Here is a 19,466-nt window from a genome sequence, read left to right as displayed (position 1 = left end):
TGAAGGGACTTTAGATATCTTTTTGCTGGAAGTGTCTGCCTCCAGGGTCCATAAAAGTAGAGGGTTGGTAACCAAGGGCTAGGGGCAGGGGGATGGGAAGGCGATGGATCGACTAAGCGACCAGGAGCAGAAAGTGTGTGAAAAAGTCCTCCTCCAGCCTCGGAGGGGGTGTCTCCCCCAATACCAGCTCCCTCCCCCAGGGCTCATGGGGCGGGTCCGGTTTGCTCAGTAGCAGCAGCAGCCCTGGGGCTGAGCGGTGGTGGCCTCCAGGCAGCGCTGGCAAGAGCCAGCTCCGAGAGCCCAGGCCCTGGGGAGATCCAGTCTAGGCGGCTGCCAGGATGGAGGAAACGTCGAGTGGAGCCGGAGCCACCGGGGACGGACTTCCTCCCCGGCTCGGCTCCCCGACAGCTTGGCGAGGCCTGCACGAAGGGCCAACGAGTGGAAGAGGCTTGCGCCTCGGGCCTGGCAGCCGTAGCCGAGGAACGAGGCCGGCACAGCGGGGTAACGCGCGAGCCGAGGCCGTTCTCAGGAACCTACGGCGCCACGGCCGCTCATTGTCTCTCCCCTTCAACCCGGGGGCAAACAGGAAGCTCGCCGCCGGGCCGAGCGACGGACAGGCTTCCGGACCAATGAACACAGCTGACGGAGAGCCTAGCGGCAAATGAGCGCCGGGAAGAGGGGCGGAACTTCCGGGCGGGCTGTCACCCTCTTCCCCCCTTTTGGGCTGGAGGCTCCACCTTTTGTGTTTCCCGCACAGTCAATCAAAATAGGAAAAAAAAAAATCCCCGGACCGCTCCGGCCGTGTCCGCCGCCGCTTCCCGCATCCTCTCCCGCCGCCGCCGCCTTCGCTTCTCACCATGTGTAAGGCGGCGGGGAGCCCCGCCTGAGGTGTCCTAAACACACTATGACCGGTACGTAAAGCCGAGAGAGAGCAACCCTTGCTGCCTCCGCCGCCGCCACTGCCGCCCACAGCCAGCCCGGGGCCGCCACCGCCGGCTCCCGGCCCCGAGTGTGCGACCGAGTGTCTGCGGAGGCCAGAGAGCCGCACTCCCCTCCGCCTCCCTTCCCTCCCCGCCAGCCAGCGTCCAGCCCTCCAGCCCCAGCGCCGAGTGCCCGCCGGGCTCGGGGCGGGCGGCCCAGTCCGCCGGGAGCTCGTCCCCCTGTGTGCGGGCGGCGGGCGGGCGTGTGTGAGTGACTGACGGTGCGAGAGGAGCGAGCGCCGCGGAGGGAAAGGGGAGGAGAGGAGAGGAGAGGAGAGGGGGCAGGGGCAGCGCGGGGAGGAGGAGGAGGGAACGAGGAGGAGGAGGGTTACAGCCGCGGCGGGCGGGGGCAGCAGGAGGGGAGGAGGGAGCGCGCCGCCGCGGCCGCGGCCGGGGGGAGGGGAAGGGGCCGGGGCCGGCTGGCGCTAATGTGGCCGCGGCCCGCGGGCCCCCTCCCTCCCCGCGCCCGCCTTCCTCCCCGCCCCACCCCCCCTCCCGCGCTGTGCCTGCAGCTCCCGAAAAGCCCGTGAAACAAGAGGAAATGGCTGCCTTGGACGTGGACGGCGGCGGCGGCGGCGGCCACGGCGAGTATCTGCAGCAGCAACAGCAGCAGCAGCAGCAGCAGCACGGAAACGGCGCGGCGGCGGCGGCGGCCCAGGTGAGGAGCGGCTGAGCGCGGCCCGGCTCCCCGCGCGCCGCTTTCTCCTCCCCTCGCCCTCCCTCCCTCCCTCCCGCGCGCGCCCGCCCCTCCCCCGCCCCGGGAGCTGCCCGCCCGAGGCGCCAACGCTCCGACCCCGCCCGCGCGCCCCCGCCCGCCGCCTCTTTTTTTTTTTTTTTTTTTTTTTTTTTAAAATCTGTGCGTGTGTCGAGTGTGCAAGTGTGCGCGCCCTCCCGGGTGGGATCCGGGCGGAGGGAAGGCCCGGCGCGCAGCCGACCGCCGCGGGCCGCCGAGTGGGCCGAGCGAGCGCGGGGAGAGGCGCCGCCGACCCGGAGCAGGAGAGCGCGGGCCCGGCCGGCGAGGCCAGGCGGCGGAGCGAGCCGTACTTCCTGTGCGAGCGGGCCCGGCCCTAACCGCCACCCCCTCCCTGTCTCCCTCTCTGAACCCGCCCATCGCGGGTAGGACACTCAGCCGTCACCGCTCGCTCTGCTGGCCGCTACCTGCAGCAAGATAGGGCCGCCATCGCCGGGCGACGACGACGAGGAGGCGGCCGCCGCTGCCGCCGGGGTCCCCGCCGCCGCCGCCGGAGCGGTAAGTCCCGCGCGCGCGGCCCGCCCCCGCCGAGGCCCCGCGCCCGCCATCCCGGGCCTGCGGCGCGCCCGCCCGCCAGCCCAAGGCCTCCCGCCGCCGCGGGGCCGCCACGCGCCGGCCGTCCGGCCCTGCCGCGCTTTCCTGCCCGCTCGGCTCCTGGGTGGCAGCCCGGGCCGGCCCGCGCTTTCCGGGGATTGTCACTGCCGCATCGCGCGCAAAATTTCTCACAAAATGAAGTCTGAGGCGGCGGGGGTGGGGGTGGGCGCAGGACTCCAAAATGGATGTTTAAGTAATTCGTATCAAGACTTGAAAACTCATTCGCTCTCTGCACTACATTAGCAAGCACAGCCTGTCGGCCATAGATAGTATCACCTACCGAAGCAGTGGCTTTAGTTTCTAGAGTTTTTGAATCTGGAGCAAGTTTCCAGATCTTGGGTAATTTAGGCAGAAGATCATTTAAGGAGCGTGTTCTTTTATATGCAGGGACGAACATTTTTATTACTGTGTGTTTTTTTTTTTAAACCTGATCATAATTGTTGGCTTTTTGCAGACTACTCCAACTTTGCTCTAGTTTTTTTTTCTGAGTAGGATTAAGTGAGACAGAGGCTATTGAAATTTAGAGAGGAGTGATAACTTTGGCCTTTGAAGTTTTCTAGAATATCAGTCTTAAAAAGTAGATGGAAGTCACTTTGTTTACATGGTGTTAGTTCACTCCATACTTAGAGTTGAGTTTGGTTGGCAAAATTTCACTTTGATTATAACTAGCCTGATAAGGATGTGTTCTTTGGCAAATTTTAGAATGTCTGGGATGTGGAGAGGAGCTGGAAGTCTCCTTGTAAAATGAGGTGCTGTAGACAATGTGAATTTCACATCTGTGGAATGTCGCTGCTGTCTTAGCTCACTGTGGAACGGTGTTTTACCTGTTATCGTTCAGACACTTCTCACGATTTAGGGTTTTCAGAGGTGGGTATAGCAGTCAGTTTATGTAGCGGTGGCTTAATCGTCACCGTTAGAAAAGTCAGGTGTCACATACTAGTCATTCAATGTTAATTGTTACACTGTATTATTAGTGAATAGATCATCTTAGTCTGAAATTATACTATGGGCAACGGAAGTGTTTTTAATGTCTTGTATTTTTAAAGCAGATTAAAATATCAAAAGCTGTTTGGGAAAGCTTATATTTAAATAAACTTAGGCAGACTAGTAATCTTTTAAAATAGGTTATATGTCCCTAGTCCCAAAGTCCCAGAATAAGTTTGTTTACTTTAGTAAAATACCTCAGAAAAAAAATTGAAAAATAAACTTTAAATACAATAAAAATTTTCATGTACCTATCAAAGTTTAGGAATGTTTACAGATGGAGAGGGGAGTGGTTACAAGAAATTTAGAGATGAAAACATCACGTTAGACTCATTTGGGATTATTATGCTGACTCCAACAATGTGTTTGTATAATGCTCTTATGTTTCTTAGGATTCTCTGAACTTCCATCATTACTAAGAACACTGTTTCCTGCCAGATGAACACAGTCTGAATATATTAGTAAAAGTAATAATGTGAAAATACAGTTCCATAGAGCAAGTCCCTAAACTTGAAAGTTTTTGGTGCATCCTTAAGTGCTTGATGAATATGAGTTCTTCCAAATTTCTCACTTTGAGCAAAGTTGAAATAAACTGAGATGAAAGTTGAATAAAGTGAAAACACTTGAGAGCTGTCTTTTTGTGTGAACATTGATGGAAAAAAGTTAATTTCCAGTTTAAAAGTGATTCAGTTTTTCAGAATGTTTAAAAAGTGAATTCAGATAAACTCATTAGGGTATTTTCAACATTTAAAACTACACTTAAATTATTTTAAGTACTCCCAAATTATTGGAGATCACTAGTGGATCTTAGTGTCTTGAAAGTTGTGGAATGTTTTAGGTTTATAGCAAAGCAGGAAATCTAGTGTCAGAGTTAGGTACGCCCTTCACCCAGTTTTCCCAGAAAGCTGCCGTTACTGTGGCACATTTTTCAAATCTGTGTATCACTAACATAAGTAGCTACAAGTTTTGAGTTTTGCCAGTTTTTCCATTAATGTTCATTTTCTGATCTAGGTTCTAGTTCAAGGTATCTGAAGTGTTCTGTCTAAAGTCAAGCGCAGATGTTCAGTCTAACAACAGTTTAGCTTGGTATTTCAGGATGATAAGTACCTTGAAAAGCCAGTGTTCACTAGAGACTTGCTTTACCATTTGAGTTTGGAACTTGTTATAAAGAGGATCCTGGCCAAGCTTGTAAAGATTAGATAGTCACACAGGTTACCATGTATAATGACCAGTTGTTATATGGCCATCCAGAGACAATACAGCAAAGTTCTTTTGTGTTTTATTATTAATAATTAGGAAATGAGATCTCTGCATATTATATCCAAATTACAGGCACAACCTTGTGGATAATTTATTTGTGCTTTGTGAAATAAACTATACAAATAAATTTTATAAGAATCATTGGTTTAAGTTATAAATTACAATGCTCATTAGTTTTGCAGGTAAATGTTGGCACATTTAAAAAGTGAATACTGATTTCATTTCAAGAGTAGGGAGTTTTACCATTAAGACCTTACAGGGCTAGGATGTAGCTTAGTGACAGACAGTGCTTGCCTAGCATTTGCAAAGCCTTGGCTTCCATTCCACCCCCACATACTGAGTGGGGGTGGGGAAGACCTTACAGTGCCATTGCAGTCTTGAGTTGTGATTGAAATTTTATTGAGTATCTGCTCAAGAATATTGTGTTTGACTCCACCTTAGTTTCACACTTGTTCTGGTTTTCAGTTTCACCCTTCTGGCTTTTATAAAGCCATTAATGGGGTCTAAGAAGTTAATCATTCTTTCAAAAGCAGTGAGAATTTTTTTCTCTTTCCACTGGTACAGTCTAAGACAGATCATGTTTGTTTCTTTCCCTTCAGTCTCCACCCATCATTTTTATGCTTAGTTGCATTGGAGAATGCCCTTGTCATGAATTGCTATAGCAACATCATTAGGTGTGCCACCACCACCCAAGGCCTCTGTAGATTATGGTCCTTTTCACCTTGTTATGTGTATACACCAAGGAAGAATGAAAATGCCTCACAACTTTTACAACACCAACTCTGATGTTAGATGATGTTTTCCTTGCTAATTTTCTAATAAGAATATTAGGGTGACTGAGACTTAGTTTTATTTGGAAACTTACATAGAGGGTTATCAGGCACCTAAGCCAACCCAAGGTCTTACCTGGGTTGTATTAGTTTCCCTTTGTTTCTGTAGTATTTCCAGTTAATGCCTTTTGGCATTAGATAACTTTCCCGTTTGGTATTTAGTGTACTTAATCTTTTCCATCGGTGTGTTGGTGGAACTTCTTTTATTAAGGAAAGGGCTTCAAAGTTCAGGCTTTGTAGTGTTTGGACTATCTGGAACTTGTTTACTGAGGAATTACATAAGTAGGTTTAACTGATGATTTCTTTTTATATATATATTTTCTGTAATTTTTTGAAACTAATATAAATATATTCATAAATATTATTGGCCTTTCCCCAGGTATCTAGTGGGTGTTTTTAAAACTTGATATAGTTTTAGTAATTAATTATAACTTGGAATTACATGCTTTGCATATAGGTAAACATCTGTGTGCATATATATATGTATATAGTTTGCTTTCCTTCTTCCCTTTTTCATGTAGGAACTTTATATATATGCATGTGCGTATGTATTATGCATCTCCTAGGTTGGTCTTAAAATTTATGTTCTGCCAAATGTTTGGAATTAGAGGTATAAATAACTATATCTGGCCTTTAAAATATTTTTTATATTGACACTTTTCACTTTAGGATTATTCACAGAAGTTTTATTATATTATTTTGCCTCAGATACGCAGATTTTCCCCTTTATTTAAGTGCTTATACTGTGGGAAGTTGGTATTGTAGTTAGCTCTGAGGGGGTGACATGAACTTGAACTACTCAAGTAGCTGTGTATAGTTAAGGAATTTGTTGATGAGAAAGCTGTTCACTCATGGTTAAATATCTATGTTATTATTACTCTTGTAAAAGTTGCCTAACTATATACATATCTTTTATGTATTGTACTTTTGTCATTTAAAAAAAATGGACAGAATACAGTTTTGTAAAATTAGCTTATAACAAAGTACTGTATTCCTCTAAATAACCCAAGAATGTTTGTGATTTTAGTGCAAGCTAAAAATTTGACTGTTGATTTTTAGTTGAACAAAACTTAAGATGATGAATAGATATTCTTCATTTTTATGCAGATTTTAATACAAAATAGACTAAGTAAATATTAATTTACTTAAAATGCCAAACGTCTGAAATAAAGCACATTGTTTATGTTTGAAAAGATTACTTCTGGTTATAGTTTCAATTTTAAATTAGAACAGACCAAAAGAGACTTCAGTGCCTGATCCTTGATATAAACATTGAAGATTAAGTTTTTAAGTGTATTTGAATTCAGGCCTGGAGATTTGTAGTGGGTTCAGTTTCTTCATCCTTATTTTCTTTTTTTTTTAAAGATTTTATTTATTTTATGTATGTGGGTACACTGTCACTGTCCTCACACACACCAGAAGAGGGCATCAGATCTCATTACAGATGGTTGTGAGCCACCATGTGGTTGCTGGGAATTGAACTCAGGACCTCTGGAAGAGCAGTCAGTCTTAACCATTGAACTATCTCTCCAGTCCCAAGCCTTTAGTTTATACAGATGTGATTGCACCAAATCTCTTGCACATAAATCTTGTATAGTTTTCATTTACTACATTTCTACAGAATAAAGTGTGAACAATTTAGCATGGTCTGCAAAGCCATTTACAAGTTGCTAGAATTATCCTCATTGCTTTTGTCTGGATATAAGCCTGCTCTGTTTCTTTTTTGTCTTGTGGATTTTATTGTTTTTCTACCTTTATTAATGCCTCTAACTCACCAAAGTGAAAATGTACGTTCTAAATATGACTTCAGAATTAGTGTGTATGATCTCCATCTCCCATCCTCTCTGTCCCCACATTGTGCTTTGGTTATGTGACTAGTGTTTCCCACTTTTCACATTGTATTAGCGCCTGTGTCTACATTTGCTTGGGTAGAGTTGTGACCATTTGTGGACAAAGGTTTTTATTTACACGCTTTTCTCATCTTCACAAATGTGCTCAAATGTTTGCATTAAGTCAGAAATGAACTGTGGTTCGTTCTTTGAAATATAGACTTTTCAAATGCATGAAAACTGACTGAGTAGTGGATTTCTTAAGTGTCTTATACATTATCAAGGGGGATCTGTGACCATAAAAAAAGTTAAAAAAATAAATACTGTTGTAAAAAAGTTTCCACAGAAGTTAGTATAAGTTATAAACTAAACTGACTTGCCCTCAAATAGCACTTCACAAGAAATGCATACACTGTTTTGGATCGTTCAAAGATTCCTTGATGCTCAGTCATATATCTACTTTGACATTGCTGGACAATATATTTTTGTATTTTTCATTGACGAGTGACATATAGAGTTATGGAAAATAATATTAATCTGGAATAAAATGAGGTCATAATGGCATTATTTTGATGGTAAATAATATATGGTCTTTTTTCTAGTGTCTATTTTATAATTGGTCTTAGTATACTTTACTCCTGGTCATTAGAGATGGTGGAGCATAACAGTAGTTGAGAGGTCTTTGGGTTCTAGAGATGGGCTTACCCTTAGTATTAATAAGTATTGTCTGCTGTTTGATAACTGCCGTGTTGCTTTTATTTCTCATCTATGAAGTATATATGTTAATAATTGTGTCAATCACACACAGATTGCTTTGAAGGTGTTACTGTGGTATTTGGCATATAAAAGAAAAACTCAAATGTCAGATATTGCTATTTTTATTTCTTTAAAGTAATCTACTTATTGACCTTGTCATGTAGGGTTTTTTTGTTTGTTTTTGGCATTCTATTTGCCTACATTGGCATTTTTCTAATGTTGACTCTATAAACCATAGGGAATGACAGTTCAGGGTTACAGATGTAAAACATGTATGCTTCATATTCTACTGTGATTTTAGAGTAATAGATACAGTCACATTCTTTATTCTCTAGCATTTGCTTAGTAGTAAAACTTCATAGGTGTAGCTATTTTACGGTGTATAGGTTTTGTTTGTCTTTGAGACACAGCCTTGATAGCCCAGGCTGGCTTTAGATTCCATCCTGTGTCAGCTTCCCGTATGATAGATGGGAGGAGCCTTAGTATTACCCAGCTGCTAAATGCTGGTTTTGTTTTTTTAGGTCTTAACTCGTACCTCCCTAATCACCCCAATAGTTCCTAAAGAAAAAAATTGTTTGGTGATTTACACATCATAAACTTCTAGTGTTTTTAGATTTATGACATAGCAATAATATAGATTTACTCATAATTCAGATGACTTGGTAAAAAACACCATGCTGTTTGTGTCTCTCTCTTCCCCCAATAGTACCTGATGCCATTTTTTTTAAAGTCTTGTTATATATATAGCCCAGGCTTGCCTCAATAGCCTAAGCTAGTCTTAAACTTGAGGCAGTCCTCTGCCTCTGTTTCTGCCTCCAGAGTATTGGCATTACAGGTGTGTTCTATCCGATCTGGGTTTATTTAAAGTTTTTTATTTTTTTGTTTTTGGAAAACAGGGTTTCTTTGTTTAGCCCTGGCTGTCCTAACTCTTGCTTTGTATATTAGACTGGCCTTGAACTCACAGATCCACTTGCCTCTGCCTCCCAGGCATCAGGATTATTTAAATATTAAAATTAAAATTTTAGGTTATTTAAATGTTTTTAGTGAGTTGAATAGTCTTTGTACTCTGTCCTGTTTATAATCTTGCTTATGCCCCTCTGTTTTATACAGTTTAAAGATTATAGATGAGTGATTAAAAGATGAGTTTGTATTATCAGGCATTGCAATGTGCATCTATAATCTATATAGTCTATATAGTCCCAGTTTATTCAGCAGCTTTGACTGAGACTAAAGAATTGTGAATATGTGGGCTCTAAGAAAACTAATGTAGTGAGACCTTGCCCGTCTCTACCAAAAAGTGTGGCTGTAATGTAATCTAGAGTATTCTGATTAAGACATATCCCCATTTAAATAGGATGTATTATGTTTTTTAGTAACTTACATCAAGAAGTGAAACTTATGGTATGTATAGTACTGGTTTTGTGTTGAAACTCTTGTGTTATTATGATGGCTTTTATTTTCACATAGTAGAATTTATACCAGGTGAGGCTTTATTGCAAATTGGGTTAAGCTGTTACAAATACATCACAACATTTTTATTTTCTTCATCCAGACAGGTGATTTGGCTTCTGCACAGTTAGGAGGAGCACCAAACCGATGGGAGGTTTTGTCAGCTACACCTACAACTATAAAAGATGAAGCTGGTAATCTAGTGCAGATTCCAGGTGCTGCTACTTCAAGTGGGCAGTATGTCCTTCCCCTTCAGAATTTGCAGAATCAACAAATATTTTCAGTTGCACCAGGATCAGATTCATCAAATGGTACAGTGTCCAATGTTCAGTATCAAGTAATACCACAGATTCAGTCAACAGACGCTCAGCAGGTTCAGATTGGCTTCACAGGCTCCTCAGATAATGGGGGTATAAATCAAGAAAGCAGCCAAATTCAGATCATTCCTGGCTCTAATCAAACCGTACTTGCCTCTGGAACACCTCCTGCTAATATCCAGAATCTCATACCACAGACTGGTCAAGTCCAGCTTCAGGGAGTTGCAATTGGTGGCTCATCATTTCCTGGCCAAACTCAAGTAGTTGCTAATGTGCCTCTTGGTCTGCCAGGAAATATTACCTTTGTACCAATCAATAGTGTCGATCTAGATTCTTTGGGACTCTCGGGAAGTTCTCAGACAATGACTGCAGGCATTAATGCCGATGGACATTTGATAAACACAGGACAAGCTATGGATAGTTCAGACAATTCAGAAAGGACTGGTGAGCGGGTTTCTCCCGATGTTAATGAAACTAATGCTGATACAGATTTATTTGTGCCAACATCCTCTTCATCACAGTTGCCTGTTACAATCGATAGTACAGGTATACTACAGCAAAACACAAACAGCTTGACTACTACTAGTGGGCAAGTCCATTCTTCAGATCTTCAGGGAAATTATATCCAGTCGCCTGTTTCTGAAGAGACACAGGCTCAGAATATTCAGGTTTCTACAGCACAGCCTGTTGTACAACATCTACAACTTCAAGATTCTCAGCAGCCAACCAGTCAAGCCCAAATTGTGCAAGGTATTACACCACAGACAATCCATGGCGTGCAAGCCAGTGGTCAAAATATATCACAACAGGCTTTGCAAAACCTTCAGTTGCAGCTGAATCCTGGAACTTTTTTAATTCAGGCACAGACAGTGACCCCTTCTGGACAGATAACCTGGCAAACATTTCAAGTACAAGGGGTCCAAAACTTGCAGAATTTGCAAATACAGAATACTGCTGCCCAACAAATTACTTTGACACCTGTTCAGACACTCACGCTTGGTCAAGTCGCAGCAGGTGGAGCCTTGACTTCAACTCCAGTTAGTCTAAGCACTGGTCAGTTGCCAAATCTACAGACAGTTACAGTAAATTCTATAGATTCTACTGGTATACAGCTGCATCCAGGAGAGAATGCTGACAGTCCTGCAGGTGAGTCTTAATGATTCGTCATTAAAAGTGCAACGATAATCAACAGGAAAACTTTGCTTTAGGTGTTTATCAGCATCTCACATTCATTAAAGGTATCTTTGTATTTATATATGAGGCATCATAGTATCTTCCAAATTGTTCTTTTTGAAACTTTATTTGAAGTGAAAGATTTTTCTATTGTACTGGCAATATTTTTATTTTCTAGGACAGGTATTTGTTTTAACATCTGATTGGTACTGTCAGGCATCATACTTTTTTTTTTTTTTCCTTTTTAATTTGGCAGGAGAATGTCTCTTGGTCTTGGTATGGGATGAGTTTGACTTCTGTTTTATGGGAGGGAATGAAAGGGTAGTTACTCTAAGGCTGGCCTGGAACTTGCTGTGTAGACCAAGCTGGTTTTGATTGCAGATATGACTACTTCTGTTTCCTCAGTGCTATGGTTCAAGGTTTGTGCCACCATGCCTGTCTGAATTAAATGTAGTATATACCATATTTGAGTGGAATATCAGGTTGGCATGGTGCTGGGGTTTGAGAGCACTTAACTGTCTCAGCCACTAGGTATGTGATTTTAACTTAGCTATTTTTCTCTGGCAAATTTCATTTCTTCACTGTGTAAAATGTAGACATTAGACAGATAACTGTTAACTAGAAACTGCACACCTAACATTGTTTGATTTCTTTTTTTGTTTGTTTTTTGTTTGTTTTTTTGGTGATAGTGGCCACTAAATTTGATTGTCAGAAATAGTTATTGATAATTATGTAATATAGATGTTTCAAGTCTATTCATTGGATGTTTTGCAAGCGCAATTAACTAATGAAGCTTAAAAAGCTAGCATCATTGTTACTGTATTAATGTTATTTGTCTAGATAACAATGAATATTTTTGTTTGGCACTAATTCCTTTTATAACTTTAATCTTTACTTCATATTTGGATTTCTGTGAAAATTATACTGTTTAAACTTTCCAGTCTGCTTCTAAAGTCTTGAGTTGGGGCACAGAATTGAAGTGATTGAAGTAATTTCTATCATTACTTTTAATGAATCCCTTTCCCCATTCTCCTTTGTGTTCTGAAGAATTTGTTACATATGCCTGGAAAGATGAGTTTGTCCTTGAGTGAGAGATTTGCATTTAGAAATTTATTATTGTATCTGGGGTTTCAGAAACCAGTTAGAATGAAATTTTTCTCTCTCTATTTTTTTTTTTTTCACACAGGTTTCCTTCTAGCCCCAGCTAGCCTTAAACTTAGAGATCTGTCTCTCTCTGCTTCCTGAATGCTGGGATTAAAGGCATTAACCACCACTAACTGATAGAATAGAATTTTTCAAAATTTGATTTGTAGACTTCTAGAGAGCCTGAGGGTCCTTTCAGAAATCTTTTTCCTAATACTTAAAAAAGTTTTTTTATGTGTCCACCAATGGGTTAAATTTTAAACTCAAGACTGGGGACATCTTAACTCAGTGGCTAGGAGCACTAGTTCTGATCCCAGCTTGTTGGGTGACTCACAAATACATGTAACTCCAGCTCCTAAAGGTCTGACATCTTTTCCTGGCTTCTGTAAGCACTTGCACACTCATGTGAGTGCATACACAAATAGACACAGGTACACATGTTAAAAAGAAAAAAAACTTCAAACTATATGAATATTTGTTGTATTATTAATGACTGCTTTTTAAAGAAAATTATAGTTTCACTGAAAACCATGATAGCTCAAAATGTTTATAAAATTTCTAACTGTTGCACACTGCATAACTTGAAAAGGTAATAGTTTGTAAACGAATTGTGTGTTTCTGCAGGCTGGTGATGTGCAAACTACTGTGGTAGGGCAGGCTGGGCTTTAATTTGCAGCATTGATCTTCTGCCTCAGCCTCCTGAGTGGCTGGCTTGCAGACCTGTACACCATGCCCAGCTTGTTTTTTCTTTCCTGTAAGACTTTTGTTTGCTAAGTAGATTTTCCTAAGTGTTAGCTGTGTTAATGGGGATGAGCTTGTTTGGCTGTTTATTTACTTGATGCTGGAGATGAAACCTGGGGTCTGATGCATGTTTAGGCAGGTACTCTTTAAGATTTACTTTCCAACTTTGTACAAGCATTTTTAATGATCTATTTTATGTGCATTGGTGTTCTGCCTGCATGTATAGTCTGAGGATATCTGGAAGCCTGGAACTGGAATTACAGACAGTTGTAAGCTGTCTTGTGCTGGGAAATTGAACCTGGATCTTAACCTCTGGGCCATCTCCCCTATTATTTTTTTCAGTTTTATGTGCCCCCACTGTCCTGAGTGTGTTGGGGTGGGGGAGAGACAAGACATCCTGGAAATACTAATATGAACAAAATGTTCTTGAGAACTGCAGTTCTATTTAAGAAGTTAAAAAGAGAATACAGTATTACTAGCATACAATAGGCTTTGGATTTAATCCTTTTATGTGTAAGAACTACTTGTGACAGACATCTGAAGACACAAGCTGAAATACTTAAACATTCTGAAGTATAATCCACATACAAAATGTCTTGTCTTTTAAAGCATGCCTACAATTCAGTAGTTTTACAATTCAGTCGCACATCAGTCTTCTTTAGCCTCTCATGTGTTGGGGTTACAGCCACCATTCAGGACACATATTTTGGATTTGTGATGATTATGAGACTAGGCTGGGATGCATTAAACGCTTCCAAGAAGCTACCTTCAGATGCTATTGAATAGAAGCACTGGCTTAAATACAAGGTAGGATTTGTTTTTTGATAGGTAGTTCAGAAGCAAGTAATAAAAAATAGTATAAGTTCATTTGCAGAGCATTAAGTATGTGTATTTGTAGGTGTGGATGTTGTAGGTGTGGGTGCAGAGAATGGTTGATGTTGAGTTTCTTGATGATAAAAGTCCACCTTACCTGTTTTTCTTTGGTTTTGAGACAGTCTCTCTGTGGATCTGGTGACTACAGCTTGGTTAGAATGGGTGGATATGAGGCTCCAGGGATCTTTCTGTCACTACCCCTTTCCTAGGGTTACAGCCACATGGGACCCTGTCTGGCTCCCCCTCCCTTCTCTCCCTTTTACTTTTTTCTTTTTGACAACATGGGTACTAGGGATCTGAACTGAGGTTCTGATGCTTGTGCTGTAGACCTTTTACTGACAGGCATTTCCCAAGCCCCAATAAATATTAGGCTATTCGGAAAACAAACCTTTTGTTTACTGTCTTTTTAATTGGCAAGATGGGGAAATGAAAGCTGGGTTTAGTGGTATAATGGTATTTTATCACGTACAAAGCCCTGATCCATAGCATTAAAAAAGGATGGGCAAGAATAGAAAGACATCCTTAGAGTAAAAGGTTTTTATCTGTTTAGGCATGGATACTTAGATGAAAATGCTTAAAAAGTATGTCCTTGTTGATTAACATATTGGTTTTGGTAGATAAGAATTCAATGTCAGTTTTCTAAAATATTAGAGAAACTCTCAAACCAGTGCTCTGTAATTGTCCAAAAATCTTCAAAAACAAACAAACAAAAAAACCTTTTAAAATAAACCTTTATTTCAGCTTTTTTAAAAAATTACTTATTTTATCCGTGAATACACTGTTGCTGTCTTCAGACACACCAGAAGGGGGCATCAGATTCCATTACAGATGGTTGTGAGCCACCATGTGAGTGCTGGGAATCGAACTCAAAACTTCTGGAAGAGCAGTCAGTGCTATTAACTGCTGAGCCAACTCTCCAGCCCTTTTAAGGCGATGAACTTGACTGAACTTGATGTTTCTAAGCTCCTTTCATTGCCCCTGCTTTTCTAGGAACTGACTCTTGGTGCAGAGTAAGCACAAGGTAAAGAGGATTTGACTAAGCCAGTGGGAAGGGAACTGAGGAAGAGTGGGGTAAGAGGAAATCCATAAGTGTTAGAACTTGATTAAATTGGGATTTTATTTAGGTGTTCAAGTTAATGGCTTCAGTAATTGTTAGATTTTAAAATCTGCTATTCAGGCTGGACTAGGGATATTGAGTGTCTTTCATAAACATAAATGTGATGAGATGAAACAGTTCAGGTCTAGTTGGAAAATCTATCCTAATTTCAACACAAGGATGATTTAAATAAATAGTTTACTAATTTTTGTGCATATACGTACATTTGCCCATGTACCAGGTATGGCCTGGAGCCTGTGGAGACCAGAAGAGTGTTTCAGATTCCCAGGAACTGGGTTTACAGAAAGTTTTGAGGCATCACATGGATTCCAGGAAATGACTCCGGGTCCTTTGCAAGAGCAGCCAATGCTAACTGCTGAGCCATCTCTGGAGCCCTGATTTTTTTTTTTTAATTTTAATTAGATTTTTTAAATTTAATTTAAAATAATTAGAAAGGGTGAATTGGTATGCAGATGAGGGCAGGCACAAGATAAGGCAAGGCCTGTGATTGAGCAGTAAAAAAAGATTTCAGGGGACCAGTCACTGCAAGAGGACTAGGCAGGACTTCCGGGTTGGAGAGAGGAAGAGGGGAGGCAGGAAAAAAAGGCTTTCCTTTTGGACAGGAAGGAGACAACATGAAGGTAGGGGTGGATCCCAATTTAAGTGGCGGATCTGTTGGGATCCACTACTGCTGAAGGATTCATAACTTATGGATTATTACAGGACAATTTGTCTTATCTAGGTGGGCAGTTTGTATCACTATCAATTGGCTCTGAGTTTATTGTGGAGTGAGAATTTACTGATATAAATCTGATTGATAAACAAAGCAAGATGAAACTCAAACCATTGACTCAAAACAGCAGTTTTAGAGATCAAGGATTCTAATACAACATAGCCTAATTACTAACTTAATGCAACTTAGGAAGCCGTGGTGTTAATTACAGATCAAAGAATTTTCTGTTAAGAGGGTCACTATCTAACAGAAGATAGATGGTACTTGGAAATGGACTCGTGGTGCCAGAAAGAAGGTAGAGTGGAGCAAAGATGTTTAAGTGGACAAGTAGGATAAGTGTAGGCTACAGGCATAGGGTTGGATATTGTAGTGAGATGGCAATATTGTGACTGGGGAGGGTTATGGATACAGATCTTCCCTTACAGATAAATTGATTAGAAACAATCAGGGCCAAAAAGAGTTCCTGGTTTTTAATAGAAACCAGATGGGTAGGAGGGCACATAGCACAGATTTAAGAAAGAGGGTATGAGATGGTTGCTTGAAGAAATTAGAACTGTGAAATGAATAGTTTTAGAATTAGATACTCTTGAATAATAGCATATTTTCCAGTTGTTTCTAGCTGCGGAGGTGCAGATACAGCACTAGTATTCCTTAGTAGAGACTTCATCCAGTGCTTTTGGTGGTGAGCTGTAAGCGGTGCTCCCTCTCTTTTCTCTTGTTAGTCTGCTTCTTAGACGCTGTGAAATCGGAAAACACTTACTGTCTCTTCCTCACCAGACCTTTTCTCTTTCTAGTACCTTTAATTCTTTAGACATATTATTTCTTTTTTTGTTTGCTTGATAGATTTTGTTTTTGTCCTAGAATTCATAGACCAGGTTGGCCTCGAACTCATAGAGATGCTCCTGTCTCCTGAGTGGAGGATTAACGGTGTTTACCACTTTCTTTGACTGACAAACTTGTATTTTAATAGGAATACTCACATAAAACACAAGATTACAAAGCTACAAAAGGAGTTTAAAAACTATCTTTCTGCAATTCTTTTTCATTTTTCTTTAGACCTGAATAGTATAAATGTGTATATACTGATATACACAGATCAGATTTTTCATTTTCCATTCATTTGTAAATTCATCTGATATTGAGTTTACATAATTTCAGTAATAAACCACATTCTCTTATTGAAACCTAGCCAAAGATGTCACACACACATGTATATATATGAGCAAGTGTACCTGTGGGCCACCTATAACATGAAGAAAATGGAACAAGAAAAGCTCATTGGGATGAGGAAGGAGTGAATGTAACTAATTGACATGAGTTCTGGAGGAGGATATGAAACTCATTGTTTTTCAGATTCTAATTCTGTCATGGATTTTTTTTTTTTTTTTTTTTTTTTTTTTTTTTTTTTTTTTTGTTTTTTTGTTTTTGTTCTTGGTGCTAATGGATACGTGGATAAAATATTCAGTACTGAAAGTGTAAAATTTAATGTGAAACTTCACAGTTTCTATTCTTAACATCATTAATTGTATATACATTCATTGAATTGTATATAGATTTTTGGGTCTAGTTAATTTTGGTGTGATTTTTATTTATACTTTTTAAATAAAGTTATAAAATAATAACAGCTGGATGGTGCTGATGTATGCCTTTAATACCACCACTTAGGAGACAAGCAGATGGCTCTCTGAGCTTGAGGACAGCCAGGGCTACAGAGGAAAACCCTGTCTTAGGGGTGGGAAGAACAGAAAACAACAAAAAGTCAACAGCAGAAAACAGATGGAATAAATTGAAAGGTGCCCCCCACCCTCCAACAGGGTTTTTCTGTTCCTTTGGCTGTTCTTAAATCTGCCACCTATGCCTACCAAGTTGCTGGGATTAAAGGCATGCGTAACCACTGCCCTGCTGGATCTATCATCTTTATAAAGCACAATCTTTTCCTTCCTAGTATTTGTTTGACCTTGTTACCGGTTTTTATACTCACAGGCTCCCTAGTATAAGGGTAAATTTACAGACATTACCGTGCCTGTTTGTTCTCTGGACAGGTCTGGACATATATCCTCCTGAATTACAACATTTTTATGCTGTGTCTTGATACTATAAGCTATAGCTGTTCCATTATTAGTGGTAGTCTTTATTTTTTAAAGATATTTTTATGTATAGGAGTGTTTTACTTGCATGTATGTGTGCACCATGTGCATGCTTGGTGCCTGCAGAGGTCAAAAGAAGGCCTTGGGTCCCATGGATGTGGAGTGAGAAATGGTTGTAAGCCGCCACGTAGGTTCTGGGGACCAAATCTCAGTCCTCTAGAAGGGCAGTGATCTTATCTTAATTAATTACTGAGCCATTGCTTTAGTCTTATATTACCTCATTTATGAATAGAAAATTTGGGCTATTGAAAAGCTGTTAAAAGATGAGCTTTTGATTTAGTTGGGAGAAATCTATAATGCTCGGGTTAGTAAAGTAAATCCCATCCTAGTAATGTCTTGGGAAGTATGTGACTATGAACTTGGCTTAAAAGTGGGAGAATTTTATCACCTGTGAAAATGGATTGTGCCTCTAGACTCTGTACTGGTTTGTCTGTTATATTTTGAAGAAAGTAGTGTTGAGTTTTGTGTAGAGGTAGAAATTCATAGTAGTGTTGGTTCTTATCTGAAGGAGAAAGCTCATTTTTATGATTCTTACATTTTGGTTGTCTTATTTGAATAAATACAGAGAAAAGGCTCAAAAAACCTGAGGACGGTAGATAGGTTTTTGTTTGTTTTTTTTTTTAAAGGATGTTTTAAAAAAGGATGTTGAAATAAATAAATGGTTCTTTTTTCATCATTGGGCAGTCTGTAAGAGGACTAAGTACATGCTCATATTCTCTGGTTTGCTGATTTGTGTATAAAGTTGTACTCAATAAAGTTGTGTAATTGGCAAAATGCTAAGTTACTAAATTATATGATACAAATAGAGTCTTTGATGACAGGGAGAACTTTAATGAGGAAGTCTATATTCTTAGGTAGAGATCCTATGGCACTGTGTTTACTAGTGAGTGAAAAGATGTAGTAGTCTGTTCAGGAGACAGGGCTAGGGCTCTTACTTCCTACATTTTTGGTTGTAAACATAACCTTTAAAGGCTGAGCCATCTCTCCAACCTGGGTTTATTTCTTAGTATTTTGCTTTGGGTCGTGCATTGGTATTTTTTGAGGTAAGGTCTCATTGTATATCCCAGGTTGGCCTTAAACTATGAATCATCCTGCCTCTGCCTCTTGAATGCTAATATTACAGGTATGCCCAGCCCCAGAGACGGTTTAATAACTTAGCATTTCTTCTTGTTCGTTCTCTACTCCAACCACCAAATGGTGTGTAAGATGTAATATGCAAATTTCTGTGAGAAATCTGGTTCAAGACAGGCAAACCTGCTCAAGGAAAGAAAGCAACAGTATGACCCTGGGTTAATTTGAGGAGCCTCATCAGGAAATGTTAGTATAAGTGCCCATATGGACTGTTCAGTACCTTGTATTTATTAACCAAGTGGCACACACATTTAATCCCAGCACTTGGAAGGCAGAAAAGCAGGCAGATCTGAGTGCAGTGCCAGCTTGGTTTACAGAGTGAGTTCCAGGACAGCCAGGGCTACAGAGAGAAACGCTGTCAGATGAGGGAAGTGGTGTTATTTTTTATGAGTGCATGTACTTCATGCCATGAATATGATAGTCAGTGCAATTTGTGGAAATCGGTAAGAAATTTATCTTTTCTTGGGGTAGGGGTAGGGTCTCACTATGTATCCCTGACTGTCCTGGAACTTGCTCTATAGACCAGTGCTGGGATTCAAGACGTGTGACACTACACCTGACTTAGAAATGTATTATTTTTTAATTTAGGATTGCAACTTTTGAAGAGGAATAAACCTGAGTAATGAATGCAGGAAAACACTTCAGGAATAAATTGGAACTAGAAGAAGCTAGTAGTAAA

At 41.0% G+C, this 19,466-nt stretch overlaps 1 protein-coding gene across 2 annotated transcripts in view; it reads left to right on the top strand.

Annotated features, from left to right (window-relative positions):
- Window positions 1–643: 643 nt before the first annotated feature.
- The window catches only part of SP3 (Sp3 transcription factor), a 41,342-nt gene continuing 22,519 nt past the window's right edge, over window positions 644–19,466 (top strand). Inside the window, exons 1-4 of one of the 2 annotated variants that reach the window (XM_080927188.1) lie at window positions 644–911; window positions 1,493–1,638; window positions 2,101–2,229; window positions 9,537–10,896. In XM_080927188.1, the coding sequence (XP_080783314.1) occupies window positions 905–911; window positions 1,493–1,638; window positions 2,101–2,229; window positions 9,537–10,896 (1,642 nt within the window). In that variant the 5' untranslated portion in view covers window positions 644–904. The remainder of the gene's footprint in view (window positions 912–1,492; window positions 1,639–2,100; window positions 2,230–9,536; window positions 10,897–19,466) is intronic. The other variant, XM_080927189.1, reaches the window with a different exon arrangement.

The sequence above is a fragment of the Micromys minutus genome (assembly GCF_963924665.1).
Source record: "Micromys minutus genome assembly, chromosome: 13".
In the NCBI taxonomy this organism is placed as follows: Eukaryota; Metazoa; Chordata; class Mammalia; order Rodentia; family Muridae; genus Micromys; species Micromys minutus.
Note: the sequence above shows the minus strand (reverse complement) of the source record. Positions and strands in the feature narration are given on the sequence as shown.